This window comes from Salvelinus alpinus, chromosome 8 (assembly GCF_045679555.1).
Source record: "Salvelinus alpinus chromosome 8, SLU_Salpinus.1, whole genome shotgun sequence".
Lineage (NCBI taxonomy): Eukaryota > Metazoa > Chordata > Actinopteri > Salmoniformes > Salmonidae > Salvelinus > Salvelinus alpinus.
Window position 1 is genome coordinate 53,229,323 of NC_092093.1, and position 18,713 is coordinate 53,248,035.

General features: G+C 41.1%; 1 protein-coding gene across 2 annotated transcripts; it reads left to right on the forward strand.

The window, feature by feature from the left end:
- Nucleotides 1-322: 322 nt before the first annotated feature.
- LOC139583276 (acyl-CoA-binding domain-containing protein 5A-like) lies at nucleotides 323-17,349 on the forward strand. Of its 2 annotated transcripts, none has more exons than XM_071414177.1 (13): nucleotides 323-399; nucleotides 795-922; nucleotides 1,239-1,359; nucleotides 2,821-2,893; nucleotides 3,187-3,304; nucleotides 7,534-7,770; nucleotides 7,880-8,083; nucleotides 9,927-10,015; nucleotides 10,161-10,404; nucleotides 10,645-10,844; nucleotides 11,406-11,456; nucleotides 13,689-13,788; nucleotides 16,262-16,470. In XM_071414177.1, the coding sequence occupies exons 2-13, from the start codon at nucleotides 838-840 to the stop codon at nucleotides 16,339-16,341; spliced, it is 1,602 nt and encodes a 533-aa protein (XP_071270278.1). In that variant the 5' UTR covers nucleotides 323-399; nucleotides 795-837; the 3' UTR covers nucleotides 16,342-16,470. The 2 variants fall into 2 exon arrangements, with proteins under 2 accessions (XP_071270278.1, XP_071270279.1); XM_071414178.1 differs by having other exon boundaries at nucleotides 335-399; nucleotides 13,689-13,798; nucleotides 16,262-17,349.
- Nucleotides 17,350-18,713: the final 1,364 nt, after the last annotated feature.

Sequence of the window (18,713 nt, forward strand, 5' to 3'; positions counted from 1 at the left end):
TTGTCTGGGCTTCAGATCGGCAAAAATCCTCACATTTTATACAAAACATCAACGCATGAGGATTTGTATGCCCATGCGACATTTCTTATTGTGGCCAACAACACACAGTATTGTGTTGGCTTTACATCCCTTTACCATACATTTGTTTTTAGGTCAATTAAACACTCAGCCATAGACTGTATTTAGAACTACATATCCTGTAAGCTCCCACTGTGGCCGGTGCATTGTGGAGCTTGTAGTGATTTTGATGTAATAATAAAGAACATATTTATCTCCATCCTGGCAGTAGAGAACTACAACTCCCTTAGCATGCAGTGCCTGTCACTACTGTATTGTGCATGGCTTCTGTTGGTAAGTAAAAGAGAGGTCGTAGTCTCAAGCAGGGTAGATCATTAAATGGTGAGTGACAAACATGGCCTGCTGAGTTTATTTACCGAGTGCAATGTATATATTTTGTTGTGTTCATTAGAAAGATAAATTATTAGGATGTTTTTAAACCATTTGTTTAGTCTCTGTTGCATTGAGTGCTCGACAATGCATAGACGACATAACCTTACCAGTGGTTTTGGTTTAGCTTAGCTGTTATGGGGTTGTTGTCAAATAGTCACTTATAGTACTTATATATCTATATTTGAAGTACTTTTATGTTATTGTGAACGGTTTTCATATTATTTGACCAATGTTATTATGGGCGTATGACCTAGCTATAGCCACAACATATATTTCTGCAACCCATACTCAACTCTCATGTTGTACATTCCTGTCTGACCACTTTAATAATGATTTATCCCTAGGTTTTGAAGAGTTCGCTAGCGTAATTCACACTTTTTTGGGGTCATGATGGAGATGGAGGATGGAAAACCATTGTACGAGCGGAGGTTTGATGCCGCTGTCAAAGTGATACAAAGCTTGCCTCCAGACGGTAAGGGCTATGAGGGCTAAATGCAACATTGTAGACTAAAGCCAATTATTGTTAACCTACTTTCCAAAGCTCTCTGGGAGTAGATATATTTATACACCTGAATAATATCACAAATTCAATTCATTGTGTTAAAACCTAAAGAGTTTTCCAAAAGCCTTTCAAATACTAAGACCATGTTTTTACTGCACAGGTATATATTCTTAGCCTGGGTACCCAATCTGTTCGAGTTATCGTTCCTCTCATTGAAACTCCTCATTCTCATTTCAGGCCAATATATTCTGCAGTAAGATTTTTTTTTTGTGTGTATCTATTTCAGGTTCCTTTCAGCCCTCCAATGACATGATGCTCAAGTTTTACAGTTTCTACAAACAGTCCACACTAGGACCCTGCAACACACCCAGACCCGGTTTCTGGGACCCCATGGGCAAAGTCAAATGGTAATGCAAACCGACCAGTAGGATTCAAATAGGGTCTAAGTCAAATGGTAATGCAAACTCAAATAGGGTCTAAGTCAAATGGTAATGCAAACTCAAATAGGGTCTAAGTCAAATGGTAATGCAAACTCAAATAGGGTCTAAGTCAAATGGTAATGCAAACTCAAATAGGGTCTAAGTCAAATGGTAATGCAAACTCAAATAGGGTCTAAGTCTAATGGTAATGCAAACTCAAATAGGGTCTAAGTCTAATGGTAATGCAAACTGAAATAGGGTCTAAGTCAAATGGTAATGCAAACTCAAATAGGGTCTAAGTCTAATGGTAATGTAAACTCAAATAGGGTCTAAGTCAAATGGTAATGCAAACTCAAATAGGGTCTAAGTCTAATGGTAATGCAAACTGAAATAGGGTCTAAGTCAAATGGTAATGCAAACTCAAATAGGGTCTAAGTCAAATGGTAATGTAAACTCAAATAGGGTCTAAGTCTAATGGTAATGCAAACTCAAATAGGGTCTAAGTCTAATGGTAATGCAAACTCAAATAGGGTCTAAGTCAAATGGTAATGCAAACTCAAATAGGGTCTTCTAACGACGACAGAGATGTGTCTGTACTGTAAGTCCTTGCAGTTAACTTTCTTATTGCCACATTTTGTCTGATAAACTCTGGACCCGTTGTGCTGAAGAGGCATGATATGTCATGTCACCTTTTACCCACTTGGCGGCAGTTGACTGTTTTTACTTGTTTGTATATATATATATTATTATTTTTTATAGAAGATCTCGCCACTGAGGGAATCCTCTTTTAGAAATGACACTGCAGCTGTTTATAAATCGGTTTAACTATTATACTTTTAGACTGATATTGCTTTACTGCGCCTTACTTGTAGAGTTGGCAGACCAGCTGCTGCTTTAGGTTAATGAGCGTCTGGGTCATTGACCAAGTGGAGACTCTCTGCTGAGAACAAATGACACGATGATCTCAAACAATAATGACTATACGTGCTGTCCACGACTCCTATGAGGATGTCCATTATGTCTAAGAGTTAAAGAATTTAAAGCAACTGGATCACAATACCCAAGATCTATATAAGCAGTTGTTTCTGTTACTGGTAACTTAACTCAAATCACATTTTATTGGTCACATACACACGGTTAGCAGATGTTATTGCGAGTGTAGCGAAATGCTTGTGCTTCTAGTTTCGACAGTGCAGCAATATCTAACATGTAATCTAACAATTCCACAACAACTACCTAATACACACAAATCTAAGTAAAGGAATGGAATGAGAATGTATAAATATATGGATGAGCAATGACAGAGTGAGATACAGTAGATAGTATAGAATACAGTATATATTCTATATATTCTGTTAACCTGTGTTATCACTTGGAAGAGGCATTAAACTCTAGGTAGAGAACTGTCAGTGTAGGTGTTATTTCAAACATCTTGTTCTGTCTATCTAGGGATGCATGGAATGATCTGGGAGAAATGCCCAAGGAAGATGCAATGACTGCTTATGTTGATGAATTGAAGCTGGTAAGTGTTTTTGTCTTGAATGGATATGAATGTCAATTCAGAGGTCAGCCTACCAGTGTTGACGGGTATTCTGATAGGTTATTGATGAGTCCAGGAAGCAAGTTGAATTCTATTCTTGAATTGAAATTTTCCTGAGTTCAATTAAGTTAAAAAGGAATTGACTCCCAGCCCAGAGGTGAATCATTTTGTTGATGAAAATCTGTCTAAATGACGTTCAGACAGGATGGCCTGGATGTTGGTGTACGTCAGAGGGAACTAAATGTTTTTGTCGCCGTGTTGTTTTTAAACAACAGATCCTAGAGGGCATGCCCTGTACAGCTGAGGTAGAGCAGCTGCTGCTGGTGTTGGGCCCCTTCTATGAACAGGTGCAAGAGAAAAAACACATAAATCAGGTGTCCGACCTGTCTGCAGGTACTGTCACTACCTTTTTAATCTAATTTGATTTCATATGAATTTGATTTTATTTTATTTGGCATGTCTTCCATTTTAACCTATACATTTCTATCGTGTACTCAGCCCGTTTGACTAAATTTGCTCGGCAACTTCAAGGCAAGTCTATAGATGTGTATTTACCCACAATTCCCGGATCATTTTAGTTATGTCTGATGTTGTAGTTCAGTATAAATAGGTTTAAAAATATATATATTTTAGCTTTAGATCTCATAGTTTGGTTAAATTAGAACTTATCTCCCGCTATGTCTCCCGGTACGTCTCCCGGTACGTCTCCCGCTATGTCACCCTCTATGTCTCCCGCTATGTCTCCCGATACGTCTCCCGGTATGTCTCCCGCTATGTCTCCCGCTACGTCTCCCGGTACGTCTCCCGCTATGTCTCCCGCTATGTCACCCTCTATGTCTCCCGCTATGTCTCCCGGTATGTCTCCCGGTACGTCTCCCGCTATGTCTTCCGGTACGTCTCCCGCTATGTCTCCCGGTACGTCTCCCGCTACGTCTCCCTGTACGTCTCCCTGTACGTCTCCCGGTACGTCTCCCTGTACGACTCCCGCTATGTCTCCCTGTACGTCTCCCTGTACGTCTCCCGGTACGTCTCCCTGTACGTCCCCCTGTACGTCTCCCGCTATGACTCCCGCTATGTCTCCCGGTACGTCTCCCGGTATATATAATACAGTGCATTCGGAAAGTATTCAGCCCTTTTTCACATTTTGTTACGTTACAGCCTTATTCTAAAATTGTCAAGTGTCTATGTGCAGCAGGTAGGACGGAGTCAGGCGCAGGACACAGAGATGAGTAATAAATGTCACTTTACTCAAAAACCACAAATTAATTCCACGCAGGGAAAGAATATCCAGCTCACAAGAATAACGTGACAACTTCGCAAGTAACAAACACGCACAAAACCATGGAACCAGAGGGTTAAATAGGGAACAATAATAATGAAATGGAAACCAGGTGTGTACAATAAAGACATAATAAATGGAAAATGAAACGTGGATCGGTGGCGGCTAGAAAACCGGTGACATCGACCGCCGAACGCCGCCCGAACAAGGAGAGCAACTTCGGCGGAAGTCGTGACAAAAATGGATCAAATACAAACATGTCCTCATCAATCTACACACAATACCCCATAATGACATCACAATACCCCATAATGACAAAGCGAAAACAGCTTTTTAGACATTTTTGCAAATGTATATAAACAAATCTATAATAATATCTTATTTACATAAGTATTCAGGCCCTTTGCTATGAGACTCGGAATGTAGCTGAGGTGCATCCTGTTTCCATTGATCATCCTTGAGATGTTTCTACAACTTGATTGGAGTCAAACTGTGGAAAATTCAATTGATTGGACATGATTTGGAAGGCATGATTGGGGAAGGGTACCAAATAGTTTCTGCATCATTGAAAGTCCCAAATAACACATTGGCCACCATCATTGTTAAATTGAAGAAGTTTGGAACCAACAAGACTCTTCCTAGAGCTGGCTGCTCGGACAAACTGAGCAATCGGTGGACAAGGGCCTTGTTCAGGGATGTGACCAAGAACCCGATGGTCACTCTGATAGAGCTCGAGAGTTCCTCTGTGGAGAAGGGAGAACCTTCCAGAAGGACAACCATCTCTGCAGCACTCCACAAATTAGGTCTTTATGGTAGAGTGGCCAGACGGAAGCCACTCTTCAGTAAAAGGCACATGACAGCCCACTTGGAGTTTGTTAAAAGGCACCTAAATGACTCTGATCATGAGAAACAAGATTCTCTGGTCTGATGAAACCAAGATGGAACTCTTTGGCCTGAATGCCAAGCTCTACGTCTGGAGGAAACCTGGCACCATCCCTACGGTGAAGCATGGTGGTGGCAGCATCATGCTGTGGGGATGTTTTTCAGCGGCAGGGACTGGGAGACTAGTCAGGATCGAGAGAAAGAGATGAACGGAGCAAAGTACAGAGAGATCCTTGATGAAAGCCTACTCCAGAGCGCTCAGGACCTCAGACTGGGGCGAAGGTTCACCTTCGACAACGACCCTAACCACACAGACAAGACAACGCAGGAGTGGCTTCGGGACAAATCTCTGAATTTCCTTGAGTGGCCCAGCCAGATCCCAGACTTGAACCCGATCGAACATCTCTGGAGAGACCTGAAAATAGTTGTACAGCTACGCTTCCCATCCAACCTGACAGAGCTTGAGAGGATCTGCAGAGAAGAATGGGAGAAACTCCCCAAATACAGGTGTGCCAAGCTTGTAGCGTCATACCCAATAATACTCGAGGCTGTAATCGCTGCCAAAGGTGCTTCAACAAAGTACTGAGTAAAGGGTCTGAATACTTATGTAAATTATATATTAGTGTTTTATTTTTAATACATTTGCAAAAATGTCTAAATACTGTTTTTGCTTTGTCATAATGGGCTATTGTGTGTATATTGATGAGGGGAAAAAACTATTTAATCCATGTTAGAATAATAAGGCTGTAACGTAACAAAATGTGGAAAAAGTCAAGGGATCTGAATACTTTCTGAATGCTCTGTATATACAAAAGTATGTGGACACCCCTTCAAATTAGTGGATTCGAATATAGCCACACCCGTTGCTGACAGGTGTATAAAATCGAGCACACAGCCATGCAATCTCCATGGACAAACATTGGCAGTAGAATGGCCTTACATAAGAGCTTTCAACGTGGCACCGTCATACGGTAGGAAGCCACCTTTCCAACAAGTCAGTTCATCAAATGTATGCCATGCAAGAGCTGCCCCGGCAACTGTAAGTGCTTTTATTGTGAAGTGGAAATGTCTAGGAGCAACAATGGCTAAGCCGTGAAGTGGTAGGCCACACAAGCTCACAGAACGGGACCGCTGAGTGCTGAAGCGCGTAGCACGTAAAAATGATCTGTACTTGGTTGCAACACGCACTACCGAGTTCCAAACTGCCTCTGGAAGCAAGAACTGATCTCGGGAGCTTCATGAAATGGGTTTCCATGACCGAGCAGCCGCACACAAGCGTAAGGTCACCATGCCCAATACCAAGCGTCGGCTGGAGGGGTGTAAAACTCCCCGCCATTGGACTCTGGAGCACTGGAAACATCTTCTCTGGACAGATGAATCACGCTTCTTCACCTTATGGCAGTCCAATGGACAAATCTGGGTTTGGCGGATGCCAGGAGAACTCTACCTGCCCAAATGTATAGTACCAACTGTAAAGTTTGGTGGAGGAGGAATAATGGTCTGGGGCTGTTTTTCATGGTTTGGGCCCCTTAGTTCCAGGGAAGGGAAATCTTAATGCTACAGCATACAATGACATTCTAGATGATTCTGTGCTTCCAACTTTGTGGCAACAGTTTGGGGAAGGCCCTTTCCTGTTTCAGCATGACAATGCCCCCGTGGACAAAGCAAGGTCCATACAGAAATGGTTTGTCGAGATCCGGTGTGGAAGAACTTGATTGGCCTGCACAGAGCCCTGACCTCAACCACATCGAACACCTTTGGGATGAATTGGAACGCCGACTGCAAGCCAGTCCTGATCGCCCAACATCAGTGCCCGACCTCACTAATGCTCTTGTGGCTGAATGGAAGCAAGTCCCCGCAGCAATGTTCCAACATCTAGTGGAAAGCCTTCCCAGAAGAGTGGAGGCTGTTATGACAGCAATGTTCCAACATCTAGTAGAAAGCCTTCCCAGAAGAGTGGAGGCTGTTATAGCAGCAATGTTCCAACATCTAGTAGAAAGCCTTCCCAGAAGAGTGGAGGCTGTTATAGCAGCAAAAGGGGGGGACCAACTCCATATTAATGCCCATGATTTTGGAATGAGATGTTCGACGAGCAGGTGTCCACATACTTTGGTTATGTAGTGTATCTCCTAGTATATCTCCTAGTATATCTCCTCGTATAACTCCTAGTATATCTCCTGGTATATTTCCTAGTATATCTCCTGGTATATCTCCTAGTATTTCTCCTAGTATATCTCCTGGTATATCTCCTAGTATATCTCCTAGTATTTCTCCTAGTATATCTCCTAGTGTATCTCCTAGTATATCTCCTAGTATATCTCCTAGTATATCTCCTAGTGTATCTCCTAGTATATCTCCTAGTATATCTCCTAGTATATTTCCTTGTTTGGGTAAATTAAACTAGCAGTAACTTACAGTTTTACTTCTATATCATTGTAACACAGTTGTTTCTATGCCACAGGTTTTGGGACCATGATTGCATCAGCACCTTCAAAAAGTGTCACAAGGAGCATCATTAGGACAATGGAAATGAATGGCACTTTGGAGACACGGCCACCCAGACCGGCGGTTGATCCTCCAAAGCCCAAAGTCATGGCAGTGAAGGAACAGGGGGAGGAAGAGGAGTTTGAGTTTGATGAGGAAGATGAAATTGAAGTAGAAGCAGAAGAAATTGCGGAGATAAAGGAGGTGAAAAAAGGTATGTTGTCATCCATTAGAACAAGAAAATAACAATAACAAACAGAACAGGAAACCGTTAAGCAGGAAAACATCTTCTTCTAATAATATATTGAGAAAATGTCTTTCAGCACATGAAAAGTCAAAGAAAAAGGGCTCATCCAGGAGACCTAAAGTCCCCCTGTCCGAAGGAAATGTGAGGAACGGGATGAGCCACTTTTCCAATGGGACCCACACCTCCAAGGCTGCGCTGAACAGTGAGGACTCAGAGGAGGGCCTCTTGAGCAGCACCCTGCCACTGGAGCCCCATGTTCAGGTCAACGGCCACCACGCAGGTGAGGACCACCAGACCCGTGTGTTCAGAGAGTTGTTATCTCTCAATTAACATCACATGGGGGATATTTCATATTTAACTGAATGTCTAGGACTAGAACAATATTCTTAAAGGTGGCCCAACTCGTCTCTGGGTAGCACTTAATGTTGCGTTGACAACAGTGACGTACTGTAGTCCGTCTTGTTAGTTAGAATGTTGTGCACACATAACCATGGCTGAAGGTTTGAGTTCCCTATGCCCGTGGGCTATAAAAGTATTTTATCCAATGGGCCACAGGATTGTACATTGTAAATTTGCGCATTTCAAGAGCCTATCATACTATTTATTGTAAACACAAAAAGGTAGATACTCTTTCCCTGTGGTAACCAATCGGTATTTCAGGCACTGTAGAACAAGGTAGAAACCAACCAATCAGGTGCATGATGATTAGTACTTTATGATTGTAATGTACATAGACTTACCTATTACAGTGTATATCAGGCCTAGAGTTGTCTGTTACAACAGAACTGATGATGGAATTTGGATACAATTCAGGTTTGCCATTGATATCTAGTATGCTGAATATCAACATTACTGTCTAGAACAAGAAGCAGGCGTTATAGGCCTAATCCAGATCGTCCATTAACTAGATGGCTAAAAAAAGGTTTCAAAATGGATACTCAGCACCCTAGTGGACGGTTGTCCTCGTGGATTCTTGGCCATGTGATCTTATTAAGCTGCTCAGCTTTACTCCCAGAGCTGTTGCAACTCTGCACTTTCCTGGGAACAGACACAGACTCCCTGCTCTGATGGGTTGCCGTGACATTATCCCCCTAAAAGCTGATCTGGTCTGGGGCCAGTGCACCTCGAACCATCTCTTCTCATCCAATCAATGATCACCTTGAGAAAGGTTTGCGTTTGGAATGTGGAACACATGCTGTACCAGTCAACATTTTTTGACACACCGACTCATTCAAGGGTTTTTTCTTTATTTGTTTTACTATTTTCTACATTGTAGAATAATAGTTGTAGTGGCTTCCTTTCCTCTTGACCGTAGCCACTGCCCAAGCCTGAAGCGGAGCTGTTTCCTACGCATACAGTCCAAGGTTTCCAAACGGCCAAACATTCAATGACATCCAGGGATATGGTGCAACAAAAAATGTTTATTCTTCTTATATCTAACAAGGAAATGATTCTCCAATCAACTTAAAGCATAGATTACTTGATATGGAAAATACATAATATGATCTGTCTGTATGGTCAAAAAACTATACCGCTCCCGCGTCGAGCAAGGACTCCCTCCCCCGAAGGCCCAACTTCCTGCCTTTATCCTAACACACTTAACACAGTACAATGAATGGGCAAGAGGGGGGGCCAAAAACTAAGGTACACTAACAACAAATGAATATATCTCAATCAGGTAAATATAAATCATAAAGGTACATACCTAATATTTCATCATATATGTTAATATTTAATATATTTACACAAATGTACATGGAGCTCAGTATGTTCAGTCTTTTATACAAATATGTCCAAATCGGCATCAAAACTACAAAAGAACACTCTTTTTTGGTTACAACATGATTCCATATGTGTTATTTCATAGTTTTGATGTCTTCACTATTATTCTACAATGTAGAAAATAGTAAAAATAAAGAAAAACCCTTGAATGAGTAGGTGTGCCCAAACCTTTGACTGGTACTGTATAATGCTAATGGCACACCAAAGGCCTCTGCACTGTTTACATTTGTGTTGCTTCTTAATGGGTCCTGCTAGCACAAACATCTCTCTGAAGGAAGGTTCCCATATGGCTAAGAGTCGAAGCTGACCTGTATGGGACATTGTGCTATCTATTCCTATAGATCTGGATGTATCCTGGCCCCGTCATGTGACCAGTGACTCAGACAGCGAGGTCTACTGTGACTCCATGGACCAGTTTGGCCTGGAAGAGGTAAGAGTACACACACACAAACACACACACACACACACACACACATATACTTACACACACAGAGTTCAGACAAGCACAGACAAAACAAGTACACACACAGTATATGCAGCATTTCCAAATCCTCATGTATGTGTGTTTGGTCCAGGGCTCTGAGGCACACACTGACCGCTGTCTCGAGCTGGATGAGGAAGAGCAAGGGGAGAGCCACAGCCCTCTGTCCGATCAGGAGGGGCCCGCCGAGGCACCGTGTGGGACCCCTGAGGACCCCCAGGGCACACCCAAGGGCATCCAGTGTGGCGGGGAGGATGGGGAGACTAGTGGAGGGGCCTCTCAGAGACAAAGACTGAATACAGATAGGGTCGATAGCTCCCTGGTTAGGAGAGAACGAGGTAAGGTGTGTGTGTGTGTGTGTGTGTGTGTGTGTGTGTGTGTGTGTGTGTGTGTGTGTGTGTGTGTGTGTGTGTGTGTGTGTGTGTGTGTGTGTGTGTGTGTGTGTGTGTGTGTGTGTGTGTGTGTGTGTGTGTGTGTGTGTGTGTGTGTGTGTGTGTGTGTGTTTAGGCCCGTTCTTATTTCTCTAGAAGTATATGTCAGTGTTCACACCTCTCTGTGTCTCCTATATTTGTTTATAGGCTCCAGGTCTTCAGGGCACGGCCTAGAGGCCCAGGGGCCCTTCCTGGGTAGCGGAGGGGACGGGGAACGATGGGGTGGAGCGGGAGCAACAGGAGGCAGTCTGAATGAACAGATCGTAGTGGCGCTGGCCAGACTGCAGGAGGACATGCAGAGTGTCCTGGAGAGACTGCACACACTGGAGGCCCTCACTGCATCCCAGGTCAGAGACCAGAGACCCACATTCCATTTGGAAACGATTACACAGCCTGATAAGATAGTAACTACTGCTAAAAGGTATCTAATAACCCCGTGACAAACATGCTGTCATGTGGTACTTCCACCTATTGCTTGCTCTCATGCCTTTTATTCATGCTCAAAGGGTCAGGATTTTGGTCTAAGATGATTTTGGTCCAAGATGATTTTGGTCTAAGATGATTTTGGTCCAAGATGGTTTTGGTCCAAGATGGTTTTGGTCCAAGATGGTTTTGGTCCAAGATGGTTTTGGTCTTAGATGGTTTTGGTCCAAGATGATTTTGGTCCAAGATGATTTTGGTCTTAGATGGTTTTGGTCCAAGATGATTTTGGTCCAAGATGATTTTGGTACAAGATGACTTTGGTCTAAGATGATTTTGGTCTAAGATGATTTTGGTCCAAGATGATTTTGGTCCAAGATGATTTTGGTCCAAGATGATTTTGGTCCAAGATGAACTGTAACTATTTAGTTGAGGAAGTAATGTAATGAACATTGTTGTGTTCCTTTCTTCTCTCTTTTGTTTCCTAGTCATTGGCTCTACCATACCCATCATCACCCCTGGCAAAGAAGGGTAGTATGGTACGGTGCACTGGCTTTTCTGTCTGTCATTGTTTGTGTTGGACTCAGATCACATGGTCATAGACTGAACACATGGTCATAGACTGAGCACATGGTCATAGACTTTTCACATGGTCATAGACTGTTCACATGGTCATAGACTGTTCACATGGTCATAGACTGTACACATGGTCATAGACTGAACACATGGTCATAGACTGTTCACATGGTCATAGACTGTTCACATGGTCATAGACTGAACACATGGTCACATACTGTTCACATGGTCATAGACTGTTCACATGGTCATAGACTGAACACATGGTCATAGACTCTTCACATGGTCATATACTGTTCACATGGTCATAGACTGAACACACGGTCATAGACTGTTCACATGGTCATAGACTGAACACATGGCCATAGACTGTTCACATGGTCATAGACTGAACACATGCTCATAGACTGTTCACATGGTCATAGACTGATCACATGCTCATAGACTGAACACATGGTCATAGATTGTTCACATGGTCATAGACTGTTCACATGGTCATAGACTGAACACATGGTCATATACTGTTCACATGGTCATAGACTGAACACATGGTCATAGACTGTTCACATGGTCATAGACTGTTCACATGGTCATAGACTGTTCACATGGTCATAGACTGTTCACATGGTCATAGACTGAACACATGGTCATAGACTGAAGACATGTTCATAGACTGTTCACATGGTCATAGACTGAACACATGCTCATAGACTGAACACATGGTCATAGATTGTTCACATGGTCATAGACTGTTCACATGGTCATAGACTGTTCACATGGTCATAGACTGAACACATGGTCATAGACTGTTCACATGGTCATAGACTAAACACATGCTCATAGACTGTTCACATGGTCATAGACTGAACACATGGTCATAGACTGTTCACATGGTCATAGACTGTTCACATGGTCATAGACTGAACACATGGTCATAGACTGAAGACATGTTCATAGACTGTTCACATGGTCATAGACTGAACACATGCTCATAGACTGAACACATGGTCATAGATTGTTCACATGGTCATAGACTGTTCACATGGTCATAGACTGTTCACATGGTCATAGACTGAACACATGGTCATAGACTGTTCACATGGTCATAGACTAAACACATGGTCATAGACTGTTCACATGGTCATAGACTAAACACATGCTCATAGACTGTTCACATGGTCATAGACTGAACATGCCCTTTGTATTTTCCCACATACATGTATTGTGATTCAGAATACAGATTATTTTATTTTCGGGGACATTGTGAGATATGTAAAGAGGGAAGTATTTATTAGGTGTGTTTGTTGAAAGCACAAGTCCAGATTTTTTAACACAGTCTAATTAGTATTATTATTCCACTCACTCTAGCGCTTAACACCGCTTGAGCCGTTAACACTAAACCAACTTTAGAATGTTCAGACAGACCGTCTACAAGTTGCTTGAGAAATATATATATTTTTTAAATACTATTTAAATACTTTTTTTTGTAGTACAACCATATTTGCATTAAACTCAATGCAAGTCAATGACCATAGACTCGTGAATGGTCGAAAATGGAGATGAGTCTTGATATATCACTGTTCAAGCTATCAACATCAGACCAACGTTGAGATGTTCAGACTGACCCTAAGATTGCTTGTCAAATAATATTTATTTTATATACTATTAATACTTTTGTAACTGTAACTATTTAACAGTTTGCAATTAGAGTCAATGGCGACAATGACAGGTAGATATTCACAGTGGCACTGCTTTCCAACCATTCGAGACTAGGAACTCCAAAACAACTTCAGGATGATGGAACCACTTCATGAATATATAGATTATGTAAATGATCCATACCTTAAATCAGTTTAAATTTGCATACATTTGCATAAAACAACTCACCAACAGTAACTCTTGAACTGTTCAAGCTAGAGACATCAAACCAACTTTCACATGTTTAGGCTACCCTATCCATTCAATCAATCAATTAATTAATCAGTCAATAGCCAAATCAATCAATTTTTACATTTACCTACTTTTTCCAACTATAATCAGTCACCACCATTACTACTGCACTCATTAGCACTACTGGGACTTATTTCAAAACTGAAATACTTTTTAAACAATCTAGCAAGCGCACCACATCTTCTTCAGGAAATGTACTTCTCTAGTATTCAGAATATGCATTTTCATCCTATTTTGTCCTCTAGAAACCATCCTGGTGGCCTTTTGACGTGTCTCCTAGCGCTGTTGCCTTTGCTGTGGCATGGCCGTTTGTGGTGCAGTGGCTCATCCGCCTATATCTTCAACGTAAGAGAAGGTAATTCTATAGCAAGATGGGGATATTCTACAATAACTGCTAGTCAATGGTATTGTTGAGTAAATTGAGACAGATGTTGTTACATTTATGTTATTTTGGTCCTCCATTCACGATTCTGCCTCTGATACCCTCTATAATGCCAATCTGTTGATCAGACTGGTCTCATAGACTAGACGTAACATAGTAAATGTAAATCCGGTACACTAACATTAGTATGATATGTTACATTTGGTATGGTTACATAAAAGAGAAAAGGTTACTTTAAGACAAAAACAAAAAGGAGGGTGGTTGGGTTGGGCGTATAACGCCAACATCTAGCAATCGAAAGGTTACCTGTTCGAATCTCATCACGGACAATTTTAGCATTTTAACTAATAAGCTACTTTGCAACTACACTGAACAAAAATATAAAACGCAACGTGCAACAATTTCAAAGATTTGTTCATATAAAGGAAATCAGTCGATTGAAATACATTTATTTGGTCCTAATCTATGGATTTCACATGACTGGGAATACAGATATGCATCTGTTGAACACAAATACCTTTAAAACAAAAAATGTTTTAAAGTAGGAGTGTAGATCAGAAAACCAGTCAGTATCTGGTGTGACCATTTGCCTCATGCAGCGAGACACATCTCCTTCACATAGAGTTGATCAGGCTGTTGATTGTGGCCTGTGGAATGTTGTCCCGCTCCTCTTCACTGGATGTGAGAAGTTGCTGGATATTGGCAGGAACTGGAATACACTGTCGTGCACGTCGATCCAGAGCATCCCAAACATGCTCAATGGGTGAAATGTCTCGTGAGTATGCAGGCCATGGAAGAACTAGGACATTTTCAGCTTTAAGGAATTGTGTAAAAATCCTTGCGTCATGGATTATCCTTGCGTCAGTACATTATCATGCTGAAACGCGAGGTGATGGCGGCAGATGAATTGCACGACAATGGGCCTCAGGATCTCGTCACGGTATCTCTGTTTGGCTAACCTTAACCCCTTGAGCTAACGTTAGCCAGCTAGCTAACTTTAGCGTTAACTACCTAGCCACCTAACAAACATTAGCCACAAGAAATTGGAAATCATAACATATTATATGTTTTGCAAATATGTAACATAGTGTGTTTTGCAAATTTGGAACATATTGTACGAATTGCAATTCGTAACATTTCATACGCAATGATTGATGGACATCCACAAATTAACACATACCGTGCATTCAGAAAGTATTCAGACCCCTTCCCTTTTTCCACATTTTGTTACGTTACAGCCTTATTCTAAAATGAATTAAATAAAGAAAAATCCTCAGAAATCTTCACACAATAACCCATAATGACAAATTGAAAACAGGTTTTCAAATGTATAAAAAAAAAATAACAGCAATACCTTATTTACAGTGCCTTCAGGGAGTATTCAGACACCTTGACTTTTTCAAAATGTTGTTAGATTACAGCCTTATTCTAAAATTGATTAAATAGTTATTTTTCTCCTCATCAATCTACACACAATATCCCATAATGACAAAGCAAATACAGGTTTTTAGAAATGTTTGCTAATTTATAAAAAATTATAAACTGAAATATCACATTTACATAAGTATTCAGACTCTTTACTCAGTATTTTGTTGAAGTACCTTTGGCAGCAATTACAGCCTCGAGTCTTCTTGGGTATGACGCTACAAGCTTAGCTTCTAGAACTTGATTGGAGTCCACCTCTGGTAAATTCAATTGATTGGATCCTTGATGAAAGCCTGCTCCAGAGCGCTCTGGACCTCAGACTGGAGTGAAGGTTCACCTTCTAACAGGACAACGACCCTATGCACACAGCCAAGACAAGACAGGAGTGGCTTCGGGACAAGTCTCTGAATGTCCTTGAGTGACCCAGCCAGAGCCTGGACTTGAACCCGATCGAACATCTCTGGAGAAACCTGAAAATAGCTGTGCAGCGACGCTCCCCGTCAAATCTGACAGAGTTTGAGCGGATCTGCAGAGAAGAATGGGAGAAACTCCCCAAATACAGGTGTGCCAAGCTTGTAGCGTCATACCAAAGACTTAAGGCTGTAATCGCTGCCAAAGGTGCTTCAACAAAGTACTGAGTAAAGGGTCTCAATACTTATGTAAATGTGATATTTCAGTATATATATTTTTATACATTTGCAAACATTTCTAAAAACCTGTTTTTGCTTTATCATTATGGGGTATTGTGTGTAGATTGACGAAGGAAAAAACTATTTCATCAATTTTGGAATAAGGCTGTAATGTAACAAAATGTGAAAAAAGTTAAGGGGTCTGAATACTTTACGAATGCACTGTACCATACGAAATGTAACATATCATACAAACTGGAGTGTTTACGTACAGAATAATACAAAATGCTCTGAGACCACATTGTGTTGATAACTCTATCAGAAGTATGACTTGAACTGAGTAAAAATGCTTTCTAACATTGAGTCTTGTCCCCACTTTTAGACGAATCAACTGAAAAGTCTCCCGTCCCAAAGACACAGAGCGACGATGAGAGCTCTCTCAACAGTCTCTGGGTTGGGTAACGGCCGTAGCCTCCCTTCCGCTTTCCCACCCGCACCTCTGTAACTCTAGCTTTTGCACTATGAAGATGGCACTACTATAGTGAGTTTGGGGGACGCATCACAACCCACTGGCACTACAATTGAAATCAAAAGAGAAATGTGAATGAATTGAACTGCAGCTTTTATAATCATGCAAGATTATACAACTACTGTACTACATTAGTACTTTTTGTTTTGCTCTGAAGAAATGATGATGATTTAACTTGGGCGGTAAAGTTATTGGTTGTGTATGTTGAGTATAGCTTCTTTTATTGCAACTATTCCGTACATCTTACGGCACGTATCGGCAACTTTGATGGGGGTGTGGTCCAGGAGGGAAAAAAAACGAAACTCCCCTTTTTAGCGGTCCGTCTCCTGACAGCGAAGAGAAAAAAAATTGACGTTTTAAACTTAATTTCCTGCAATTCTGCATATTTTGCCACGGGGCGTAAAGAAACTGTTGCCGTTTTAAATATGACTGATGATCAGTGGGCCCCACCCCAGTTAGTAATTTGACTATGTTTACTACAAGTTTAGATAGCTGGCCACTAGACTAACTTACCAATGTAAAAACATTTATCTGACCTGGGCTTATTGAGTGACTGCTGATGCACAACAAAAACCGAATGTCGAAATCGCAGCTTATGTATTCTACTATTCTAACTCTCAACAGTACATTTTCTTTTTTGTTGGTCAAATTGGTCCGCGGGCCTACAAAAGGGGGGGAGGCCCACGGGTCTCCCCGCCAGTTGCCCATCCCTTGTCTTACAGCATTATAAGAACTATCCAACTTGTCCTGCAAATGGACATAACTGCAACAGAAACCTTACGCCATATATCATAATAGTTGCTCAGGCTGCTAATATATGATGATAACGCTAGGTAGATAAGTGTGTATATATATAATAATGTATTTGTGGAAAGGTACACTTAAATCTTGAAAATGTGTTAATATATTATTTCTAATATTAAATGAAAATTAAGACTTTATTGTCTAGTTTTTGGTTGTACATTACTGCTAGGATGTGAATGGTTCAGAATAAGTATAATTGTTTAATATCGGATTGGCTTTTATACACTTAATTTGTGTATATATAAAAATTAATCAACTCATGATATAAGGTGCCTCACCAATGTAGCCGTATACAGTACTTGGGGGTGACAGGTAGCCTAGCGCTTAAGAATGTTGTGCTAGTGACCGGAAGGTTGCTGGTTGAAATACCCGAGCCGGTGCTATGCATTTAAACCCTAATTGCTCTGGATACGAGCGTCTGCTAAAATGAACTGTAGTTCTGTTTATTCGAGTAAAACATCTCAAACATAAAAATTGTAGTGTTGGTCCAAATGCGGAGCAAAAATAAAGATGTGAAACGCTAATTGAACACCTAAATGTTACCACCTCAAACAAGAGAAAAAGAGATAAAAAGTTTAATAGTTTTGATAAATACATCAATAAATAAATTAAATTAAATAAATAAAACAATTCAAATACATTGTTCTTTTTTTGATGATGACTTGAACTTCATATTTGTTCGTAGCATATTTTTTTCAATGTACACTACCGTTCAAAAGTTTGGGGGTCACTTAGAAATGTCCTTGTTTTCCATGAAAACATACTTGAAATGAGTTGCAAAATGAATAGGAAATATAGTCAAGACGTTGACAAGGTTATAAATAATGATTTTTTAAATTGAAATAATAATTGTGTGCTTCAAACTTTGCTTTTGTCAAAGAATCCTCCATTTGCAGCAATTACAGCCTTGCAGACCTTTAGCGTTCTAGTTGCCAATTTGTTGAGGTAATCTGAAGAGATTTCACCCATGCTTCCTGAAGCACCTCCCACAAATTGAATTGGCTTGATGGGCACTTCTTACGTACCATACGGTCAAGCTGCGCCCACAACAGCTCACTAGGGTTGAGATCCAGTCACTGTGCTGGCCACTCCATTATAAACAATACCAGCTGACTGCTTCTTCCCTAAAGAGTTCTTGCATAGTTTGCTTTGGGTCATTGTCCTGTTGTAGGAGGAAATTGGCTCCAATTAAGCGCCGTCCACAGGGTATGGCATGGCATTGCAAAATGGAGTGATAGCCTTCCTTCTTCAAGATCCATTTTACCCTGTACAAATCTCCCACTTTAACACCACCAAAGCACCCCCAGACCATCACATCGCCTCCACCATGCTTCACTGATGGCGTCAAGCACTCCTTCAGCTTCTTAAAAAAAAAAATCTGCTTCTCACAAATGTTCTTCTTTGTGATCTGAACACCTCAAACTTAGATTAGTCTGTCCATAACACTTTTTTCCAATCTTCCTCTGTCCAGTGTCTGTGTTCTTTTGCCCATCTTAATGTT

Bases quoted from the DNA above. Each gene is read 5' to 3' on its own strand.
- LOC139583276 (XM_071414177.1), top strand. From the start codon at position 838: ATGATGGAGATGGAGGATGGAAAACCATTGTACGAGCGGAGGTTTGAT. The intron at 1,360-2,820 runs GTAATGCAAACC...CTGTCTATCTAG, and splicing joins CCCATGGGCAAAGTCAAATG to GGATGCATGGAATGATCTGG. The intron at 7,771-7,879 runs GTATGTTGTCAT...AATGTCTTTCAG, and splicing joins GATAAAGGAGGTGAAAAAAG to CACATGAAAAGTCAAAGAAA.